Source organism: Lampetra fluviatilis, chromosome 17 (assembly GCF_964198595.1).
Source record: "Lampetra fluviatilis chromosome 17, kcLamFluv1.1, whole genome shotgun sequence".
NCBI lineage: Eukaryota > Metazoa > Chordata > Hyperoartia > Petromyzontiformes > Petromyzontidae > Lampetra > Lampetra fluviatilis.
This window is the reverse complement of record NC_136291.1, coordinates 575452-597500: the sequence shown is the minus strand read 5'-3', so window position 1 is coordinate 597500 and position 22049 is coordinate 575452. Positions and strand designations below refer to the sequence as shown.

At 59.6% G+C, this 22049-nt stretch overlaps 1 protein-coding gene and 1 long non-coding RNA gene across 4 annotated transcripts; one reads left to right on the top strand and one right to left on the bottom strand.

Moving 5' to 3' along the window:
* Nucleotides 1–1431: 1431 nt before the first annotated feature.
* Nucleotides 1432–21646, top strand: LARS2 (leucyl-tRNA synthetase 2, mitochondrial). Of its 3 annotated transcripts, XM_078863935.1 has the most exons (21): nucleotides 1432–1513; nucleotides 2814–3029; nucleotides 7408–7536; nucleotides 8065–8156; nucleotides 8484–8544; nucleotides 8705–8794; nucleotides 9179–9322; nucleotides 9446–9553; nucleotides 10160–10322; nucleotides 10879–10983; nucleotides 11143–11258; nucleotides 11784–12070; nucleotides 12641–12739; nucleotides 13655–13792; nucleotides 14304–14407; nucleotides 14788–14970; nucleotides 16686–16855; nucleotides 17191–17268; nucleotides 17560–17671; nucleotides 18221–18354; nucleotides 18509–21646. In XM_078863935.1, the coding sequence occupies exons 2-21, from the start codon at nucleotides 2817–2819 to the stop codon at nucleotides 18695–18697; spliced, it is 2715 nt and encodes a 904-aa protein (XP_078720061.1). In that variant the 5' UTR covers nucleotides 1432–1513; nucleotides 2814–2816; the 3' UTR covers nucleotides 18698–21646. The 3 variants fall into 3 exon arrangements, with proteins under 3 accessions (XP_078720061.1, XP_078720063.1, XP_078720062.1); XM_078863936.1 differs by lacking the exons at nucleotides 1432–1513; nucleotides 2814–3029 and adding an exon at nucleotides 6429–6487; XM_078863937.1 differs by lacking the exons at nucleotides 18221–18354; nucleotides 18509–21646 and having other exon boundaries at nucleotides 10764–10983; nucleotides 17560–17650.
* Nucleotides 3055–6601, bottom strand: LOC144936792 (uncharacterized). Its single transcript, XR_013637479.1, has 3 exons — nucleotides 6429–6601; nucleotides 4882–5024; nucleotides 3055–4463 (listed from the first exon to the last, which is right to left on the bottom strand). It is a non-coding gene; the product is annotated as an uncharacterized LOC144936792 (long non-coding RNA).
* Nucleotides 21647–22049: the final 403 nt, after the last annotated feature.

The window sequence follows — 22049 nt, the reverse complement described above, 5'->3', positions numbered from 1 at the left end:
AACAAAAACATGAACAAAAATAATCTTAAAGTGAATATGTGACTGAGTGCAAACAGAAAATCCAAGAAAAGACAGCAAAATATTGCAGAAAAAGCACCGTACACCAACACTGTGTGCAAAAATCCCAGTGGGATGCAAGTCAAACAACAACAACCACAAGACAACTTAGATTAAGGCCATCAGTCTAACTTTGTACTACAACAAACAAACATGGCCAAACCAAAAAACTTTTCGAAAATCACCAAAATAAAACCATAAAAGCAATGAAACAGTGGTCATAGGAACTGTGACCGAATTTTCACAATAAACGACATAAACAACATGTACTACCAAAACTGCAGCCATAGCTGGCTGCATGAGTCACTCCACAACAGCAGGAGCATCAGTCGGAGTGTCAACATTGTTCAATGCACCTTTAAGATCAGCGCACTAGATCAACACACAGATCGCAACACAAGCGGTAGTCATCAGGAGAAGGGGGTCAGCCTCTAAAGGCAAACTGCTTATAGCATTTCCCATAAATATGCTAAATTCCTCTTGATATGCAAATTATTTTGTCAAGGCGCTCTCCCCCCTCCAACCCAGCAGCTTAAATATACGCTCCAAGCCTGGGATGTTGCATTCAGACGCTGTCTTCCCGACAGACCTGTTCTTCACCTGAGGACGGCTGCTTGCGTTGTGGCCGAAACGTCGTGAGAATTGTATTTTATTATGTTTTATTTTTATTAGTTTATTATTTCCCTTCTACGTGACTTTATCGAAAGAACCAAGAAGATAACCCCCTTCTCCTAATGACTACCGCTTGTGTTGCGATCGAAACGTCGTAGTTTTTGTTATTTTGTTTTAACCGATCTACGTGAATTTACCGAAAGACCCAAATAATATGAAGCTCTTCTAGTAAACCGTGCTCGTCGGAGGTGCTGGGTTTATTAAAGACACGCCACAGAGCTGGCAGACTTGCACTTTACACCGAGGAACATGCTTTTAAGACAAATATCTGTACATCGTTAATATTGTTGATGTCACCTCAAGCTCTGTTCATCGGGACACATTCCTTCAAAAACTGTGACCCCTCCCTTGGTGCAAACGCGCAATCTCCAACTCGTGTCATCCACTGTTTATATGCCATGAATGAGGGTCATTGCCCGAAACGTCACCGATGCTATACCTCTTCCTTGTAAAGGCCACAAACAGACGGCGGCGTTGTTGTTGTTGACACGGATCGTGTTGTTTGTGCGCCGCACGGAGTGTGCACAGCCACTGCGAGGGCTGCCCCTGAGCAAGATGGCGCGCGCGGCTCGCGCCCCCTGAGTAAGATGGACGCGCAGAGGGCGACCCTGGCAGCACGTGTGGGCGGTACAGTACACCACCACGGCACGTGTGTGCGCGTGTGTCCGCTGTGTATCGAGCAGTGGAGAAGGCACTGTTTGTAGTGGGTACACACAACTATTGTCGGCGGGCGAGAGCGGATCGGTCTCACAGACAACCGCACGCCGAGTCGCCTGCTGTACGCGTGAGTGTTGCACACAGAGAACATCAACAACAATGTTGATGATGATGATGTCGTTACAGCGCGCACAGTTTCTGTTCACTCGGAGAGAGCGAGCGCGAGTCAGAGGCGCGGCAAGCCACAGCCTGCAGAACCGGCGCCAGTAGATTCCCAACCTCTGTGGTCCGATGTTGCGATGTTTGCCCAGCTCCATCATCAATGAGTGATCATCACCGTCTATGACATGAACAATGTCGCGAGTTGTCGTCTAGTTTGCATGGCTGTTGAATCGCCCGTGCCGATGAAAGTCACACACATGGCGTGAACCCCGTAGATGCTGTGTGTGTGTGTTGTGTGGGGAGCGGTGGAGTAGCGGTTAGCGCTACGCTGCGCTACGAACCCAGAGACCCGGGTTCGATTCCCGCTCACGGCCAACACCGGTGACGATTATCTGAACCGATCCTGGGCCTCCCCTAGGTCGACTCAGCCTTAAACGAGTACCTGGTGCGGTGTGTAAACATCGCCACTGGGGAGACAAAGGCGGTCGGGCGTGGTGCTGGTCACCCACCCCCTCGTGTGCCGTGCCGGCCTTCGTAGGTGCTCGCTAACAGCACTTGCCCCTACAGTCTGTTAAGGCTACACGGGGGATCTTTGTTTTTACACACAATGCCCGTACTGTCATTGTCGGATAATTGTGCGAGCGGTGGGGCAGTGGTTTGCGCACTGCGCGATTAACGCAGCAGCGACCCCGAGTGTCTCTTACCCACCACGGCGAACATCAGTGGCTACGGTACTTTGTGAACCGGTCCTGCTCTCATCCAGCAGTGGATAGACCATCGCTGCCGGTGAAGAAGAAGCCGAGCCAATTGAGTTGGAGGAGCACCCAGTGCCATCGATTGCCGCCGGGCGCGTGACGCGGATGAAATGTAACGCGCGCGCGTGACATGGACTCGCGCGCGCGTGACACGGACGCGCGCGCCGGGTCCACTAATGAGTGCTCCCGTCCGGGAGATCTGATGACAAATCCGTGCCGATGTCCCGAGTCTCCTCCACCCCGTCGCCTCACCTCACCCCGTGCAATTTTTTTGTAATGAGCTCTGGGATGAAAGACTTCCGACCCCTGACCCCAGCCGCAGTAGTGAGTTGGCCATGCGACTCGCAGGCCACACACGGCCCCGTGACTTCATTCCACACCACTGCCCGCAGCAACACGAGGCCCGCAGCAACACGAGGCCCGCCGCACGACAAACCCGCGAGAGGCGACGTCCATCCGTCACGGCGCTCAACTGATGAGCCGTGCCCATCGTGGCCACGCGTTGTGCAGGTCATGCTGCCGAGGCTGCGCCTGCGGGCCCCCCGCGTGCCGTGGGCCCCCCAGCGCTGCGCGTGGCCCCCGCCGCGCCGCGGGGTCCCGGCGCGGAGCATCTACAGCGAGACGGGGCAGTGGGAGAAGCGGTACACGGCGGAGACGCGCGCCAAGGTGGAGCGCTGGTGGAGACCCAGGATCCAGCAGATCTGCAAAGAGCTGTCGCGCTCCTCGGTGAGACGCGGGCACACCACATCCAGTATCGCCCTCGCTCGCTCTGGCCGTGGCTTCGACTGGCTACGTTCCAACTCTCCGGTCTTGAACACGAATCCGGAAAATATCCGGTTTAGAAATGAATGCGTCATGATGATGTTTGTTCAACCTCAAGGACTTATGGATCCGAGGCCATTATCGTCAGATGATACTTGCGCATCATCGCAAGGTCCCTCTGCATTCCAACGGAGTGTCAGGCATTGCAACCACGTGCCACGTGGAACCGCGATTTAACTCCCCACGAGACACTAATGGGAACCGCCTGTCCCGTTTGTCCCATTTGCAAGGGAATAGACCTTTTACAAAACACACCTGCACCTCGAAATGTAAATGTAGCATAACGGATCTCGTTAATAACGGCCGCCAAAAATTCACAAAAGTCGTGTTCAATGCGCATAATAGCAAATTAAATGACAATCGTCTGAAGCGGTTTTGTTAAATTAATGTAATCAAGCCCGTATCATAAAAGCGCTTGTAAAAATAGTGTCGGAGAGGGTAATAAGTCCGGTGGGAGCAGACCGCTCGGTGCGTCCAGCGCCACAGCGGACGTAGCGGCGCAAGCTTCTTAATCCCCACCGCCGCCTCTGTCCCTCCGGCAGCGCACATTAGGATACACCGGGATTAGCCGACCAGCAGGTCGAGTGCTGGCGGGGTAAAGTAAGCGTACTCCCACCTCTTCCAAGACGTCTGGCCGGCGTGGAAGACGAGGCCACGGAAGCCTCTAAAGGTGCTCTGCAGAGCGCCTCTCTGGCGGAAGCCCTTCTGCCAGCAGTGGCGTGAGCGAGTTATTGCAGGGATGCGCCTTTACCTTCCCGCAGCTGGTGTTTGCACGCGAGAGTGGCATTTGCACGGACGACGCAGTTACAAATCGATTCGTGGAACGGTCCACGAAGACCTCGTGAGACGCCTCTCTAAATGAGCATCAAAGCCCCCCGGTGGCTCGCAGCGCACGAACCCACAGCGCCGATTCGTCCCGGGGACGCCCGAGTAAACAAGCGCGGTGCGATCCGCTGCCACGCGGCCCTCCCGTGCGCTTTCGGGTCGTGCTGCACGACGTTCGGCGCGGTGTCCGACGTTTCGCTCCGCGTGCTGCTGGGAACGGCTGGTTTGAGCCGGCTCGGTTGTCCCTCCGTCATAAAGCGCCGACAGCTGCTGCTGACGCTGCTGCTGGCGTCGCCGGTTCTTGATGCTGATTGGCTCGGTTCGTCGTGGGGGGAGGTGAACGGCTCAGTTCGGTCCCAGCACGTGGAGCAAAATGTCCGACATGGCGCCGAACGACGACGCGATGCGACTCAAACACGAGGTTCAAGTCGCCAAGTGCGGTTTGTGTGACCGCGCGGGAACTCGAGAGACGAGGATGAGCCTCATTTTGCAAGCGCGAACTCGGTCACCAATCTGACAAGAGCAAAACAGATCATTTGAAGCACAGCAATAAAGCAAATAGAAATATGAGCAAACGCAACTGCATATGGTTAACATCTTAAAATATTTCACAATTATAATTACATATGAATGAATTCATTCCCTGTAGCCTAAGTCGGCTTGGGCAGATTATTTTTCGGCTGATCGTAGCACAATTACAAAATAAGTTACAGAAACATTAAACAGATATAGGGTGACTGTTGTACGAATACAGATGAGGATATACGAGTCAAGTGGGCAATGTGAGTGTGGGTATTGTTAGTCTGTGGGCAATGCGAGTCATTGACCACTGTGAGTCTATGTGCAGTGTAAGTATACGGTGACTCTTGCCATGAAATGTAGACACGAGGATACTCAATCATTGCGAGTGAAGTTATCGTGCAGAATCGACCTTTCGGCATCGAGCCGCTCTTGAGATGGGAGAGGAGCCAAGGACGTGCGTGCGTGAAGCGATGGCTCCAGGAGTTTTGGGGCGTTGACAGCGATGGAGTGAGGCCCACGAAAGTCTACGTGGCGCCACGCGCTTCAGCGGTGCTGTGAGGAGCGAGCACCGGAGAGGCGGTGCGCGGTGTTAGCCGGCGCACGGCGCAAGATCGCCGTGCGAGCCCCACTCCACCCGGCTGCCCGTGCGTGGGGTCGGAGTTCACGTTGACTCCCCCTTTCCCGTGACCCCGGCCCCTGAACCGTTCTCGTCGCGGCTGCAGCCACCGCTGGGCTCAAACCGGCGCGATCGATGCGCGTCCCCTTAAAACGCGGTCTCTCGCCCGCGATTGATTTTTGGGGCGAGGTGAAAGGCCTTGTTCCGGGATTCTTTAAATCTCTACGCTCGGTGGTTGGCCGTGGTTCGTTAAAAACCCACGGCGCTCTTGAAGTCGCCCGGCGCCGCCGGAGCGAGCGCCTCGGCTCTCGCTCGCTTTGTCCCTTCGTGTCAGGGGGTCGGAGGTCATCGTAACAGTATCCTTGGCGCGGCACGGAGTCCGGAGGCGCGGGCGTTGCCGCGCTTTTGTGACAGCGCGTACGGGCGTCGCGCCGAACACGCAATCCCATCCGCTTAAATATTTGCGCCGAGTAAATACGTGGCGGTGTAATTACAGGTCCTGTGACCTTAAGTTGACAGTGACATAGGCACACAAACCGCGCGATCCATTTATAGATGTTGTTGTTGTGAGCCGGTAACTTCCCCACCGCTGGACAAAGCCCCCCCCCCCCCCCTGACAAAGCCCCCCCCCCTGACATAGCCCCCCCCCCCTGACAAAGCCCCCCCCCGTCCTCCTCCACCCCGCTGCTCCGTGCGGCCGTGGCCTCTGCTGCTGCCGCCGTCTCTTCCGCTGTTTCCTTCCCTGTTGGCTCTCCACTTCCATGACAAGTCCGACACAAATTACTCTCCATTCGATTTGCTATATTTACAGCATCGCTGACCTGTGTTATTCCTATTTAAAGATACCCCACGGATTTATGATGATCCAACTATAGAACCCAACGGATTTAGAATGACCCCTCAATAGAGATCCCACAGATTTATAATGACCCCGTTATAGATACCCCACTGATTTATAATGATCCTGCTATACAACTCCACTGATTTATAATGATCCTGCTATACAACTCCACTGATTTATAATGATCCTGCTATACAACTCCACTGATTTATAATGATCCTGCTATACAACTCCACTGATTTATAATGACCCCACAATGCATCTCTGTGAACTACAATATTCCTTTTCTCTAGAGTTTCTCCCCACAATTTAGTTTTGTCGGGCATCCACGAGTTTATCGCTGGCTATATTTAGCGGTTGTGTTAATTACGTTTGATAAGAATTTCCCGTGGACGGTGCGCTACCCCGCTAAGCTGGCCACAATGCACCCCCAGCCCTCCCCTTCCTCGCTACCCGCGGGCGAGCGGCGAGCGGATGGATTCCATTGGGAGCGGATTACCGGGGACATTGTGAACCGCTCCGGCGGGGGAACGCGATGATCCGGCGCCAAGCGATCCGGTACGGCACCCTCGCCACTCCAGAGATGGCCCACTCGCCCGGGTCACGACCTGCAGAGCCCAGAGCCTCGTGGGTTCACCTGGTTGGACCTCGTTATCTTCATCAGCCACAGAGAGGGCTCGTAGGGTAGCAGTGGAGCATGGGGGTGGGGTGGGGTGGGGTGGGGTGGGGTGGGGGGGGGTGGGGTGTGGTGGGTGGGGTGGGGGTGGGGTGGGGGTGGGGTGGGGGTGGGGTGGGGGTGGGGTGGGGTGTCCAGCACCGTGCCCGGCCGCCGTTATCTCTCAAGTTTTGACGTTTACACACTCCACCAGGTACCCATTTAAGGCTTAAGACAATCACCACAGATGTTGGTACTTAGCGGGAATCAGATTCGGGTTGTCGGGTTCGTGATGCACTGTGCTGACCACTCCACTGCCGTGTATGATGGGTGTGTATGTGAGAGTGCTTAGGGAGCAGTGGCACAGTGGTTCACACAGAACAAACTCGGCAAACTGAGCTCGATTCCTAAACTCGGCTATCGTGAGTGATGAGTGCTAACTTGTCCTGAGCCACAGCTAGATCACCTCAGCCATAAAAGAATACCTGGTGATGTGGTGGTGTAACGATGGCGTGGAAGCGATGTGGTGACCCAGCAGTGAAGATGTGGCGGTGTTGATGATGTGCTGGTGGTGGTGGTGGCGGTGTGCTGTTGTGGTGGTGATGGTGTGGTGGTGATGGTGTGGTGGTGATGATGTGGTGGTGGCGGTGTGCTGTTGTGGTGGTGGTGATGATGTGCTGTTGTGGTGGTGATGGTGTGGTGGTGATGGTGTGGTGGTGATGATGTGGTGGTGATGGTGTGGTGGTGATGATGTGGTGGTGATGGTGTGGTGGTGATGATGTGGTGGTGGTGATGTGCTGTTGTGGCATTGCCTCCTCCCCAGGCTGAGAAGCCCAAGAGCTACGTGCTCTCCATGTTCCCGTACCCGTCGGGGAAGCTGCACATGGGGCACGTGCGCGTCTACACGATCAGCGACGCCATCGCGCACTTCCATCGCATGAACGGCAAACAGGTGACCACCACACCAACACCAACACCACTGACACTACCAACCCCAGCAGTACCGGCACCAACACCAGCAGTACCGGCACCAACACCACCGACACCAGCACCGACACTGCCATCACTGTGACCACCAACACTTGGCACCACAAACACGGCCGCCAGCGTCACCACCGGCGTACCTCTCGACAGCCCAGCGCGCCGCGCTCTGCCGCCCCGCGGCTTCCCGGGGGAGTGAGCGCCCGGCGCGAGTGCCGTGCCGCGCCTCCGTTCCGCCGCCGCCGCCGCTCGGACTCGCGGTGCGGTAGACGGCGAGCGCGTCCCCAGACGGGACCCAGAGCGGGAGGGGGGTTACCGTGAACGCTCCTCTCGTGGCGCCGCGGCCCGTGACCACCCGGCCGACCCCACGGCCCGCGCCCCCATCGCCTGTGTGCGGTGGAGGGTGCTCCGTGCCCTCTGCCCCGTGCCCCGCACTGCGTGCCCTACACGCGGCTGCCCCCTAACTCTGCGCCCCGTGCCCCCTGCCGTGCCCCCCCAGGTGCTGCACCCCATGGGCTGGGACGCGTTCGGGCTCCCCGCGGAGAACGCGGCCATCGAGCGTGGCCTCGACCCCGAGGAGTGGACAACGAGGTGGGGGGGGTCGCCGTGGCGACGTGCGGCTCGCAAGTGAACGCGCGCATTCCAGATGTATAACGTCGGCAAGACCTGCGCTTGGACTGGCACTGGACTGGCATCTTGTGCCGCGGGCGGCGTGAGGTGGTGGCGCCCCTGTCTGGGGATAAGAGGGAATTGACGTTCTGTGACGTCATCTTCCAGGGTCGCTCGTCTTGCACGGCGGGGCGCCGCTTTCGTTACTTAGCCCCGTGACGACCCCAATTCCTAACCCTCCTAACCCTGCGTCACAAATGCCGATGTCGGAGCGCACCCAAACGCGTGCGAACGTGTGTCTGTGTGCAGCAACATCGCCCACATGCGGACTCAGCTGCAGAACCTGGGCCTGTGCTTCGACTGGGACCGCGTGAGTAGCACCCCCACTCGTCCCGCGGATACGCGCGTACGTTCACACGCTGTAAGCACACGTGGGTTGCCGTTGGCGCGGCGACGGTGCGGCGGTGCGGCCCGGCACGGGCTGATGCGTGCCGCGCCCTGCGCGCTACCCGCCCCACGTCTCGTTCCAGGAGATCTACACCTGCAAGCCGGAGTACTACAGGTGGACTCAGTACCTGTTCGTCAAACTCTTCGAGGCTGGCCTGGCGTACCAGAAGGAGGTACGCGACGGACTCGCCATTTGTACGCTTTGGTCGTCAGAGTCGCGAGAAGGGATGATGGCCGATGGTGTAGACTCGTGATGGAGCGGCGGCCAAGGGGACATCCCCGACAGAGATGGAGTGATACGATGAGCCCATGTGCGGGTTCCGGATGGATTGTGACATCGCAGGATCATGGGAGATGGCGACGGCCTCATCTAGCAGTGACTCCTATGACAGCAGAAGCCCTTAAAGCCTGTGGGGGGTCGTGGTGGTGGGTGGTGGTGGGTGGTGGTGGGTGGTGGTGGGTGGTGGTGGGTGGCATGCACCTGGCCTGGCACCGCGGTGACGGCACCGCGATGGTTGTTGCTGTTGGGTGATTGTGGGTGACGTGTTGGTGAGCAGGCGCTGGTGAACTGGGACCCCGTGGACCAGACGGTGCTAGCGGACGAGCAGGTGGACGAGTCCGGTCGGTCGTGGCGCTCGGGAGCCGTGGTGGAGCAGCGCTACATCCGCCAGTGGTTCCTGCGCACGACCGCCTACGCCAAGGTGACGCACGGACGGACGCACGCGCGGACGCACGCACGCGTGGGCCCAGAGCCTCGTGCCGGCACCGGCGTGGGCCGGGCGTGGCTGCGGCCGTTGAGCGTCCCCGTGCGGTGTCGCCGGCAGGCGCTGCTGGACGGGCTGCAGGAGCTGCCCGCGTGGCACGGCGTGCGTGCCATGCAGGCCAACTGGCTCGGGGACTGCTCCGGCTGCTTCCTGCACTTCCCCCTCGAGGTGACGGCCACCGCACACGCGGCGCACAGACAAAGGTCCCCCCGCGTAGCCTTCGTCAGACTGTTGGGGCAAGTGGCGTCGGCGAGCACCGCTTAAGGCGCAGGAGGGGGCGGGTACGACGGCTTTTGTCTCCCAAGTGTCGATGTTTACGCACCGCACCAGCTCATCATTTCAGGATGAGTCGGCCTAGGGTAGGACCAGGATCTGTTCAGATATCCGTCACTGATGTTGGCCGTGAGTGGGAATCGGAGCCCAGGCCACCGAATTTGTAGCGTAGTGCGCGAGCCACCGCACCACTGCTCTCCACACACACACGTGTGTGTGTGTGCACATGTGTGTGGTTGTTCTCGCTGCTAGTTTTGACAATCAAAGACAGTCGCTTGGGTAGTTTGGGTTGGTAGCGTCGCCCTTGATAAACAGTCCTCTCGGTAGTTGAGGCTGCCCGTGTCACCCGTGGTGACAATCGGTTCGTTCGCACTCTCAGCGTCACCCTTGATGGACGATTTGTCAGCGTCGCCCACGAAGATGAACATTCCGTTGGGTAGTTGAGGCTGCCGGCGTCTCCCGTGGTGACGAACGATCGCTTGTGTGGCGGTGGCGGGGCAGGTGGGCGGCGAGCCGACCGGCGAGGTCCTGCCGGCCTTCACGTACGCGCCGGAGGCGGCGCACGGCGCGTCGCACCTCCACCTGCTGCGCCGACACCGGCTACTGCACCCCAAGAGCCGGCTGCGCGCAGCGTTCGGCGGTGGCGACGTCTCTCCGGACACCGGTCAGTCCCCAAATCATCCTCACGAGCCGCGCTCGATCGGTCGTGATGGAGGTCACTCGGTCTTCGTGCCGCTAACACCGCCGCACCTCCTCCTCCTGGCTACTGATGCCCTCTCCCCTACGCCAGACCCCAACTCAGCTGCCACAGCTTCTGCCGCTGCTGCCGCTGCTGCCGCACAGTCGAGAACCGCATTAGAGATGCGAGCGGCCTCCAATGTCTGCCCCGACGGTCTCCCGCCGTCGCCCAACGGCGCAGCAGTCGCCTTGGCCAGGCCTAGCCGGGTCGGGCGTGACGTCACGTGCGGGCGGGCCGTAGCGAAGAGCCGCGCTCTCGCGCTCTCGCGCGGCTCGCCCTGCTGCGTTCCCGGCAACACGGAGCGTGTTTGCTCGTCGCCCTTTGTGCTCCGGTTCCCGTTTCCCACGTTTGTGACCGTCCGGCCAGCGGTCGTCATTGGAGTCGTAGTCTCCGTGTCATACCAAGGTGCCCGTGGCGCGACAGCGAGTCGACAAATCAACCCCGCGCCACCGTGTGCACAGCTCCGGCGCTGTCTCCACAGACGTCCTGACCCAGGTGAAGGCCGTTCACCCCTTCACCGGACAACGGATCCCCGTCGTCATTGCCGCCAGCTCGGAGTTCGAAGGTTACCTGGAGTGCATGATCGGTACGCCTTGGACAATATCAGCCGCGATCCATCCACTGCCGGGTGAAGACATTGGTGCTCCGATAGTGATTTTGGTTGTGTTTCGGTTGTGATCGTATGGGGATTCGGTGGGGGTTCGGTGGTGATTTGGTGCGTCGGTGTGCTCGTGAATCGTCCCAGGAATCCCCGGCGCATCCCCCGAGGACGCCGCCGTCGCCGAGAAACTGGGCCTGGAGCGCACGGCCGTCCTCGAGAGCCTGCCCGACGGCACGGAGAGAGTCATCAACTCCGAGCAGGTGCCGGGAGAGCGCGGGGAGAGCAGGCAGAAGAAAAGGGGAGAGTACGGGGAGATGCAAAGAGACTCGTTAGCCTCGCCTTTGCTGGGTTCGTCACGCTTGGTGATGATTTCCGTCCGCACTTTGTCACCTTCGACTAAAGTGAAGGAACGCCGTTGGTGAAAGTTTTCGCCGTCAATTCCATGAACAGATTCACCACTGGCCCCGAGCCACCCTCTGGCCGCGTGGTTGGTCCACTATCCGCCCCACAGTGGCTCAAAGGGAGGGTAGTGCCCGGAGCCACCAGGCCTCCCGGATTCTGCCCGCACAGACGGGTCGCTCAGATCTCATCGTCATCATCGTCATCATCGTCATCATCGTCAGCCCCGATCAAAGCACTTCGTTGACAAACGCTTTCATCACCAGTTTTGTCCAGTTCAGCCAAGTGGAGTCAAAAACAAACACAGATCATGGGTCCCTAATTTCATCCACGGGAATTGACGCTGCCTCTGTCCTGACCTCCGACCCCCCCCCCCCGCGCGGCAGCTGTCGGGGCTGGAGCGGGGGGCGGCACGCGACGCGGCGATGCTCCTCGCGCGCCGGCTGGGTGCCGGGGGCCACGCGACGAGCGCCAAGCTGCGCGACTGGCTGGTGTCGCGGCAGCGCTACTGGGGCACGCCCATCCCCGTGGTGCACTGCGCCGGCGCGTGCGGCGCCGTGGCCGTGCCACCCTCGCAGCTGCCCGTGCATCTGCCCCGCGTCGCCACGTTCACGGGCAAGGGCGCGTCGCCCCTGCTCGCCGCCACCGACTGGCTGCACTGCCGGTGCCCCAAGTACGGTTGGCTGGCGCGGTGTGGTGCGCGTGCGTCTGTGCGTCTATCGTGCTGTTAGGGGAGCAGTAGTGTCGCGGTTAACACGCTGCGCTACTAACTTAACGACCTGAAGTTGATTCCCGCTCACGGCCAACACCATTGATGGTCCTGGGCCTCCCTTCGGTCGACTCAGCCTCGAAATGAGTACCTGGTGCGATGTGTAAGCATCGCCACTAGGGCGTGGTGTTGGCCACCCACCCCCTTGCGTGCCGTGCGAGCCATCATAGGAGCTTGCTCACGCACCAACATCCTGATGCTCCGCACGGTGCGAAAGATACACATGGACATACGCGAGTCTTTGTCTTTATGTTTTTGTCATGTCTGTGTGATGGGCATGAGCTAGTGGTTGAGTGGGCGTGGTTATGTAAAAGTGGGTGGGGCAGAGGGAGGGAGGCGCTACCAGCCGATCATGTGTCCCAGTTGAGCCTCGCAGAATTACGGTATCATGCCCGTTGGCATCGTCCCGGCCATGACGTCAAGGGCTCGAGCTGCTAACGGCCGGGGTCCGCGGCCTCTGCCCATCTGCGCCAGGTGCGGCGGCCCGGCGCGCAGGGAGACGGACACCATGGACACCTTCGTGGACTCGGCCTGGTACTTCCTGCGGTACACCGACCCCGACAACGACACGAGGTGAGTGGCAGGCCTGGTGGCGCAGGCCTCGCCCGACGGGGCTGCTCGACCCCCTCCCCTCCCCGTGCGCCCCTCCCCCCACGGCAGCCATCGTGTCACCATCGCTCTGTCCTCAGATTTGATGGTTCCACTCCTAGAAGCTGCGCTCCCCTTCTAGGATCGTCGGGGTCACTTGAATGGATCTCATAAGTAGTTCCACATTGTCTCCTTCCACGGGCCATTATCTTGGCCATTCCCTAACACAGGGTGATGCACTGAATGCATTGGGGTAAAACCTTGGATAAATAAAAACATTTTACAAAAAATGCGTTGGCACTCGTGCGCGGCCTGCACTGTGAATTACCGCCGTGTTTCGGGTCCCGGCGGGATGTGCGGGCGGAGGCCGAGATGGAGATCTCCTGATCCGCGCGCTCTGTTTACGATCTAACTCCGCGATGAGACTCTCAAATTGCTGCTTCTTCCGGCGAGTGCCGGGGTCAAGGAGCCGAGCGTCCCCGCTCCGAACCCAGATCGCCGAATCGTCACGTCAGCTCCCTGGGCCGTCCGCACACCAGACAGCCAATCGGCAGCGGTTCGCTAGGAGCAGGACGCAGTACCGCACCCTGTGATTGGTTGATCTTTGGACAGTGGAGACGGAGTCTTTGCAGTGGTGCGGTGCGTGTGGTGTTACAACTCGGTGTGTATTGTGGTGCTGTTGGAGCGTGGCGTTATAGTGTTGGTGTAGACGCATGCTGCAGTGTGGTATTGTGCCCTTGTGTTGTGGCATTATGTGCCGCAGTTTGTGTCACGGTGTGGCCTGAGGTCACGGTATGGTATGGTGCGGTGTAACGGTGCGGTGTGACGCGCCGGTGTGACACGGTGTGGTGCGAGAGTCCGGTGTGATGCGGTGCGGTGTGACGCGGTGCGGTGTGACAGTGCGTTCTCGCGGGCCCGTGCCGACCGCTGGATGCCGGTGGACGTGTACGTGGGGGGCAAGGAGCACGCGGTGATGCACCTCTACTACGCACGCTTCCTCAGCCACTTCTGCCACGACCAGGGCATGGTGGCCACCAGGTCGGCTCCTCCGCCGCCTCCTCCGCACCCGGCACGCCGCATCCAGTCGACCTTCTCCCACACAGTTGTTGTTCTTGCAATTGCCCTTGTTCACCCGGGAGAGCCTCGTCGAGTTCACGTCCTCCCTGTTCTGCACGTGTGTCCTCCGGGTTCTCGGGTTTCCTCGCACAGCTAAAATAAAAACCATGCAAACATCCTCAGCGCTGAAAAATCATCTGAGACTTTGCTGGGTAAATAAGCGGAATAATAATAGACTATAATGGGGCTTTTGAGCACGATTCACGAGCTCCCCACTGGATGGCAGGCTAACCCTGTTAGAATGTCGAGAATTTAGCATGGCGATCGCCCATTGAACAACCGTCCGGGGTGGTATCGTGGGATTGCATTCCGGTTCCTGGCGGAGCTGCCCAGCACCGGTCCGCACCTTGTGCGTGTCCGCTTTGTGGTGCATTAAAGATTCCCATTCATACGAATGGAGATTTGTAGAAATGTCTTCTGCCACACCCTGCAGGGAGCCGTTCCGGAGGCTGCTGGTGCAGGGCCTCATCAAGGGCCAGACGTTCCGCCTCCCGTCCACCGGCCAGTTCCTCCCGCGCAGCGAGGTGCTCGTCAGCGGTGAGCCGGGGTCACGTGACTTTCAGACAGAACGTTGGGGGGGAGGGGGGGAAGGCGCATGCCTGGCGGTGGCGGGGGCGGTGAGCTGGCGTGCCGTGGTGTACGGGCGGTCGCCGGTCCAGCCGCCTCAACGCACTTGGCCGCGGCTCGCGATGGTGAAACGCGGCCAAACGCGGCTCGCCGAAGCGGTCGCCGGGTTCTCTCCCGTACGGTGCCGCGACCGCTCGCCGTGCCGTCGCTTTGGCGTCGACGCGACCCGGCGGGCACCGAGTCGGTTCGCCCGCCCGGATGCGGGTGCCGCCCCCCGGCCGAGGCCGCGCGAGTCCCAACACGGCCGTTGCTCCCTGCGCCCCCCGGGGCCCCCTCTCGATCCCGCGCAGGCGACAAGGCGACGCACCGCTCGACGGGCCAGGCGCTGGAGGTGACGTGGGAGAAGATGAGCAAGTCGAAGCACAACGGCGTGGAGCCAGACGAGGTGCTGGCCGCCTACGGCTTGGATACGGCCCGCCTCTTCCTGCTGTACGCCGCGCCGCCCGAGCAGGACCTGCTGTGGGACAGCAAGAGTGGGTGGCGCCGGCGTCAACAACACCGCAGCACCACACGCTTGACCACGCCACGTGCACCACCACGTGCACCACCGCGTGCATCACCGCACTGCCCATCCCACCGCAACTGCTGTGTCAATCGCCCCTTACTACCGGTACCACTGTGGCACCCTCGCTCTGCCACCTTTACCACCTCACTGTGCCACTATCATACGAACTGTACAATCCCTACTGTGCCACCTGTAACACTGTGTTCCACCTTCCCTGCAATCACCCACTGAGCCACTGGTCCCATGCCAACACTGTGCCAACGCTAACCGTACAACCCACCCTCCCCACCACTCCTCTGCCACCGGAGCCGTGGCCTTCTCCGCTGACCCCGCCTGCTACGGGGGGGGTGGGGGCTGGGGCAGGGGGTGCGGGGGGTGAGCAGTGCAGCTTCCCTGCTCCGTTCACAATGGCCGGTTTCGCGGCGATCCTGGCGCCGCTGCCGTTGCCCCCCGCGCCCGCCCACCCGCCCGCCCGCCCGCCCGCGCGCCGCGTGCCAAGAGCAAATTCCTGGCTCCGAGCCGATCCCGGCTCGGCCGTAATTCACAGTGGCCGCCCCCCCCCCACTCCCCCTCACACCCCCCCACTCCACATTCCGTCTTCCTTCCCCATGACGCATTGTCCCGAGCCCCTCTCCGCCCGCTGCGCTGCTCCCCGGCCGTGCAGTCGGTGCTCCCGTTCGTGGTCTTGTCGCTCTTTAGTCGCTCCCTCAGTTTAGTCGCTCCCTCAGTTTAGTCGCTCCCTCAGTTTAGTCGCTCCCTCAGTTTAGTCGTTCCCTTAGCCTGGTCGACTAAACCAAATAGACGAGTGAGGGGTGCACAATTCCCCCCGCACACCCCCGCAAGAAATATTACGAGGTCAGCCAATCGGTGAGCTCGGGTCAACCATTTTTTGTCTAGCCATTGACCACGCCTTGATTCGTCGGTGCACTGCCGTCCCTCGTCACGTGATCGACGGCCTCGGGCTGCAGCCTCGTTCATACTCGGTAGTGCCCTCTCGCTTGTGCCCCCTCGGTAGTTTGTATGTTTAACTTTGTTTGCACCATACGTAGCCAACTGTGCTAATCGGAGGTGCGGGGAAAGAACTAAACACTAAAAGCAGCCCTCTCAGAAGTTCCCTCTTTCTTTGAGCTGTGCATTAGAAGTCCGAGCCATCGTCGCGCTCGATGAGTTTTATTCCACTCAGTCACCGCTGACACAAATCACTGTGGCAATGAATATTATCGTCACTTATTGGGCGTGTGTCCCACCCAACGTTCCATGCCATTGTGTCCCATTGTCCCACCCGTGTACCCTGTGTACCCGTGTCCCCCGTGTGCCCGTGTACCCATGTGTGCCCATGTACCCCCCGAGTGCCCATGATCCCCGTGTGCCCGAGTGCCCATGTCCCCCGTATGCCCGTGTTCCCGTGTACCCATGTGTGCCCATGTACCCCCCGTGTACCCCCCCTGTACCCATGAGTGCCCATGTACTCCCCGTGTGCCCGAGTGCCCATGTCCTCGTGTGCCCGTGTCCTCGTGTATCCATGTCCCCGTGTGCCCGTGTCCTCGTGCCACGGTGTCCCCCGTGTCCCCCGTGTACTCCGTGTCCCCCGTGTACCCGTGACCCCATAACCTCGTGTGCCCGTGTCCCCGTGCCTCGCGTGCCCGTGTGTTCGGTGCCATGTGCGGCCGTCGGCGCTGGCAGCGGACGCACTGCCCGGCGTGCTGCGCTGGCAGGTGCGACTCTGGGCCCTGGTGTCACGCCTCGTGGCCGACAGGGCGGCCGCGGGGCCGCTCGACGCCGGCCTGCTCTCCGGCGACGAGAGGGTGGAGGCCGCGACGATCCGCGAGCAGAGGAACCTCACCGTCCGCAAGGCCAGTGACGCCAGCGTCTCCCCGCGGCATCGCGATCCCAGCGTGTCGCCGTCCTCGTGTGTTCGTCACTGTGTCGCCGTCTTTGTATGTTCGTAAATGCGTCGCCGTCTCGTGCGACGGTGGCTGCGTCACCGCCTGTGCGTGCGCGACATGCGCTAATGCACGGTAACACGTAAACACCCGGTGACGCACATTTGTCAACCCCGCCGATTATTTATTTCGGCCGTAAATTTGCGGTTTGCGCACAGCGACGGCGCGCGCAGGGTCGTGCCGTCGCGTGCCGCGGCGCGCGGTCACGACGATCGCTGACGCCGCGCCCCCCGCGTCTCCTGCAGGTGACGGCTGTGTTCGAGGAAGAATTCCTCCTCAACTCCGCCATCTCCAGGCTCATCGGGCTCTCCAACGTCCTCACTGTGAGCGCAGACACCCACGGCACTGCCAGTCCCCACTCGGGTCGACGTGTTCATCGCCGCGTCATGTCCCCATCTGTTCCGGGCCGCGTCGTGCGACCGTGTGAGACGTGTTACCGAGACGGCGCACGGCTGATTGGTCTGTACAACGCGTGGAAAACTGGGCGCTCGCACGTTCCCGCCGCGCGCGTGTACGCTTGCGTTTACTCGTGCGTGTGTGCGTGCGTGTGTGCGTGCGTGTGTGCGTGCGTGTGTGCGTGCGTGTGTGCGCCCGTGTGTGCGCCCGTGTACCAGAACGCGTCTGCGCGCGTGGCGCTGCTCAGCGAGGAGTACGAGGAGGCGCTCGCCACGCTGTGCCTCCTGCTGGCGCCGCTCGCGCCGCACCTCGCCTCCGAGCTCTGGAGAGGTGACGCCGTTCGCAAGCCGCGACCAGCCGAGCGAGATCGATCGTGTCGGCGTACACGCACACGCGTGCACGTACAGACGCCCGCGCCATCTCTCTACTAATTGTAGAAACGTTTAAGATAACACATGTTTTTTAATGCACGTGTGACTTGTAATGTGTAAGCACTGTGGTGCTGCCGCTGGTGTCTCCCGGCCAAGTCGCCCTCGACTCGGGGACTCGACTCCTGGCTCTGACACCAACGAGCAGCAAGTTCCCGAGTGAGATGGGACTTTTACCCCCGGGAATTCTGACCCCTTTCCCTGCCGCTGGGGTTGGAACACGATATTGGGTTCGGATGTCTGCCCAAGGTTTCTTACAGCCCTGTGCAAGTTGACTTTCGTCTCCACAAGATGAATGGGCTCTAACCACCATTATAATTATAGGTGTGAGGAAACAGAATGACTCACGGGGGGGTAGGGCGGTGGGTGTTCAACTCATGTCTCGAATTCTGACCCCGGGGTCGTGAGTCTGCGGGCGGTCAAAACGCATCTCTGACTGTGGCGTGCCCAGGCGTGGGCAGCGTCCCGCACAAGCAGACGGGCCGGAGATTCGAGTGGGACCGCGACGTCCTGCAGCAGCCGTGGCCCACCGCCAGCTCTCAAGTCGCGGAGCGGGAGCCCGGCATCGTGAACGTGACGGTCCGGGTACGATCGGCCATGGCCACGTTTCAACCGCTCGGCCGCGGCGTGCGTCCCCCCGGGACGCGCCGCACGCCTTCGCCGCCACGCGCAACCGTGGCCGTCTTGGAGAGCCGAGGTGAGGAATCTGAAGCGGTGTCCGCGTCGTGTGCGAGCGCAGGTGAACAACGTGGCGGTGGGCTCCGTGCCGGTCCCGCGGGAGGTGGCCGGCGACGCGGAGGCGGTGCGCAGCGCCGTGCTGCTGAGCGCGCTCGGGGCCGAGCACCTGGCCGGCCGCACCGTCCACAGGGCCATCCTGTCGCACCGCACGCCCCTCATCAACTTCCTGGTGGAGCGGGAGGATCCCTGAGCCCTGAGCCCCCCCCCTCCCTCCCGACCTTGGGACCACGCGGGGGAACCTGGAACCGCTCTGCACAGGAGCAGAAATGGCGACGGGGCGACGAGTGAGCCGACAGCCCAAAGGGACGAGGATGAAGTGGAAGGGTTTTTCGTCGTAATTTTTTTATGCAAATTGTGTCAACTGCAGCAGCCTACGAGCAACGCTGCACCGCTGCTCCGTGCTCAAGGAGCCCCCCAACGTCCCCGTTGTGAACGCAGTCCGGGAGGAAGAAGAACGCGCCCCGTCTTCCCGCAGTGGAAATCTGTGATCCGACAAGACGGCCCGAGTCCTCGCGAAGAACCCGTAACCTACACGGGAGCACGGGAGGGCAGACGGAGCAACCGAGGCGGAATGCGGATTCCTCCCCCGTCAGCCGTGCCGGGAGAGTTGACGCAATCTGGACGAGACGCCCGTATAATCACGGCTTGCATTAGCGTCAAGCTATTTAAAATGCTCTTGCCAAATCATAATGGGGGTTGGGTGATGAGGCCTCGCTCGAGGCTTTGTTGTGTCGTGGTCTCGGGGATTATGGGCGTAAGGGTTGCGAACTCAGCGCCGTGGTTTGAGTTTGGATGTCGCATGTCGGTGGTTGCAAGAAAGAACCTGGCGCTGAATCTGTGTTCGTCTTCCACGCGTTGCATTTGACACCAACTGGCATCCAGTAGCCTCGCGTGGCTGTCCGATACCCCCTCCCCCCCCCCCCCCTAGTAACCTGGCACCTGAACCGCTGTGGCCCGTGGGCCCCGCTGGACTTGTTCCGCCTGCACACCCGGCAGCCACGTCACTGCTGCTCGCCGTCAGTTGTGTGGCGTTGTGCTCAACACTCCCGCACATCATCACCGCCCATGTATCGTTGTCGCTTTGCAGATCACGTTCTGTGTGATAATTCAGCACAAGCTCACGTGATGGCGCTTGGGGGCATGGGGGGCGGGCGGTGTGCGTTAAGTATGGCACGACACTCTTTTAACTCAGAATCGGAATATTTATACTGCAGGAGGAATCCGAAGAGCTATAAAGCTCCGTTTCACAGATGTCCAGTCGGGGCGGGTCAGAACGTTACAACAAACTACAAAAAACAAATCGCCCAAGCACATTCAAATGAAACTAAACCATCCCCATCGTTCCAGGCAAAGGCCACTGAGGTATTAACTGCTACAAGAATTCGCCTCTCAAAGAACGAGCTGTGAAGGAAGCTGCAACGAGCAACGGCGAACGACAACCGAGAGCCCGGCGGAGAGCGCTGTGGGAGTGGGCAGCTCGCTCGCTCTCCACGCCACTTCCCCTGCCTCGCTCGACTCGGGCTTGCTCAGACTTGCCGCAGGTTAGTAATGAAGGGCTTTTGCACGTGGATTTTCTTTAACACAGTGGATAAAAAGAGGTAAAAAACGCCGAGTGGCATCAACAAACAGCACCATCAAATTTGCAATTAGCGGTGACGCGGCCTTGCGTTAGCGCGGTTCACCGCTTGTTGCAGGGGTTCACGGTTCGAATCCAGCGGCCGCCCTGGTTATTGCTGCGGCGGAATAACCACAATAATACTTAGCGCCGCCTGCTTCACTGACAACGGGCATTAAAGAGATGCCCTGACGCCGTTCACAAGCGTAGGCCATTGTGTACCGACGTCAGGGCCTAAATCTGCCACAGAATACTCGCACTAAATTGGAACTCTGCGTTGCAATTATCGCCTCCAACTGGCGGACGAATGCCCTTAAGTTCGCACCTGGCTGTGCCAATTGTGACGTCTGCTGGTCACGACGCGGGGGCTTCAAGAGTTGCTGTTCCTCCTCCGTTGAAGGAGCGCAGAGTACAGCGGGTTCATTATACGAGGGGCCATAGTTTGGGTTGCGTGACCACAATGGCACTGGGCGTGTCTTTAATGTGCCTCAAGGCGTGTACCACAGACTCCGGGTCTCACCTCTCTGCGTCTCTGTGTTTAGTTTAGTCCATCGTTTAGGTTGCATGGCCACTAGCTCTACTGCGGATTGTCTCGTTTTTTTTTCCATTTATGAATGAGACGTGAGCCATGGTTCCTGTCGACCATGTTCTCTGACGCGGTCGATGGTTTCCACCAGGCGAGGGACGTGAAGCCCCCGCCGTGAATGAGCACGTGGTGCCGCCTGACCACGTGGTAGTCGCACGTGGTGCCGCCTGACCACGTGGTAGTCGCACGTGGTGCCGCCTGACCACGTGGTAGTCGCACGTGGTGCGAGTGCACCGCGACCCGTTAGAGCGCGGCGCGATTGGCCCGAGCGGCAGCCCAAGGCATCTGCCCCTCCCACGCGATTGGCGAATCGCGTTCGAAAGATGAAACAAAGTGGGCGGGACGGTTTGACGGAATCGATTCTGTCGAGTATCGTGGAATGCTGGGATCGATTTTTCAATTCACCTAATCCCGTCGGTGAGAACGCGCGTCTCCTGCAAGACGACTGTTGACCCAGGGAAGCCTCTCCGAGTCTCCAGACTGATGTGTTTTTTCTCTTCAGGAGGGACCTTGCCGAGTCGCCGGGGTATGGGGCGATGTTGCTGCTGTGGTTCGCGCTCCTTTCACGCGGGAGAAAGAGCAGCCAACTGCGTTAATCACAAGGGGGCCGTCCATAAATGACGTCACGCACCTAGGGGGGGAGGGGTCAGACATTTGTGACGCCGTGTGACGGGGGGGGGGTCAAACATCGTCCAAAATCGCGTGACGTCATTTATGGACGGTCCTAAGGGGCCGTCCAAATCAGCCGCTTACCACCAGCCACGGCCAGTGCCCTGCTGGACGAGGTCCCTGCCCACGGCGTGGGGGTTTGTGTGGCCAGACTGCACGCTGGCCACTGCGTGCCCAAGTTGGGGAGTGTGTTTAGACGCGGAGGCTTAGAAGTGCAGTACAACAATGGATTTAGCTGCACTTCATTCGACGAAAGTTTCAATAAAAAAAATGACCACCTCGCTTGTGGGGTTCAGCCAGCCCCTGAGTAGGCGGGATGTTTGTGTCTGGTCACGTTCGTCATCCAGCAGTGGATAAGTCATGCCTGTTCATCATGACGCATTCCTGGCGGTGGTGGTATTGGACTCCGTACCCAAACATGTCACGTTGAACCAACAGTTCCAACAACACTGCCAACGTTGGCTCAACGTTCGCAGGTTTAGTGGGTTCACACGAAAGTGCACTTACAAACGTTTAAAGTACTTACATATACTGTACATACAGTTACCATAACTGTGCACTTGCCTGCACGAATACAGTAGTTACACACGTGTACAGAATTGTCTCAACATATACACACAAATCAACTTTAAAAACAAGACCAAGTTGCTGTAAGCGATCACCTACGATGGC

What these genes read in the sequence shown, in the direction of transcription:
- LARS2 (XM_078863935.1), top strand. Translation starts at nt 2,817, where the DNA reads ATGCTGCCGAGGCTGCGCCTGCGGGCCCCCCGCGTGCCGTGGGCCCCC. An exon ending in GCACGACCGCCTACGCCAAG is followed by an intron (nt 9,323 to 9,445) that starts GTGACGCACGGA and finishes TGTCGCCGGCAG; the next exon opens with GCGCTGCTGGACGGGCTGCA. An exon ending in GACCCCGACAACGACACGAG is followed by an intron (nt 12,740 to 13,654) that starts GTGAGTGGCAGG and finishes GCGGTGTGACAG; the next exon opens with TGCGTTCTCGCGGGCCCGTG.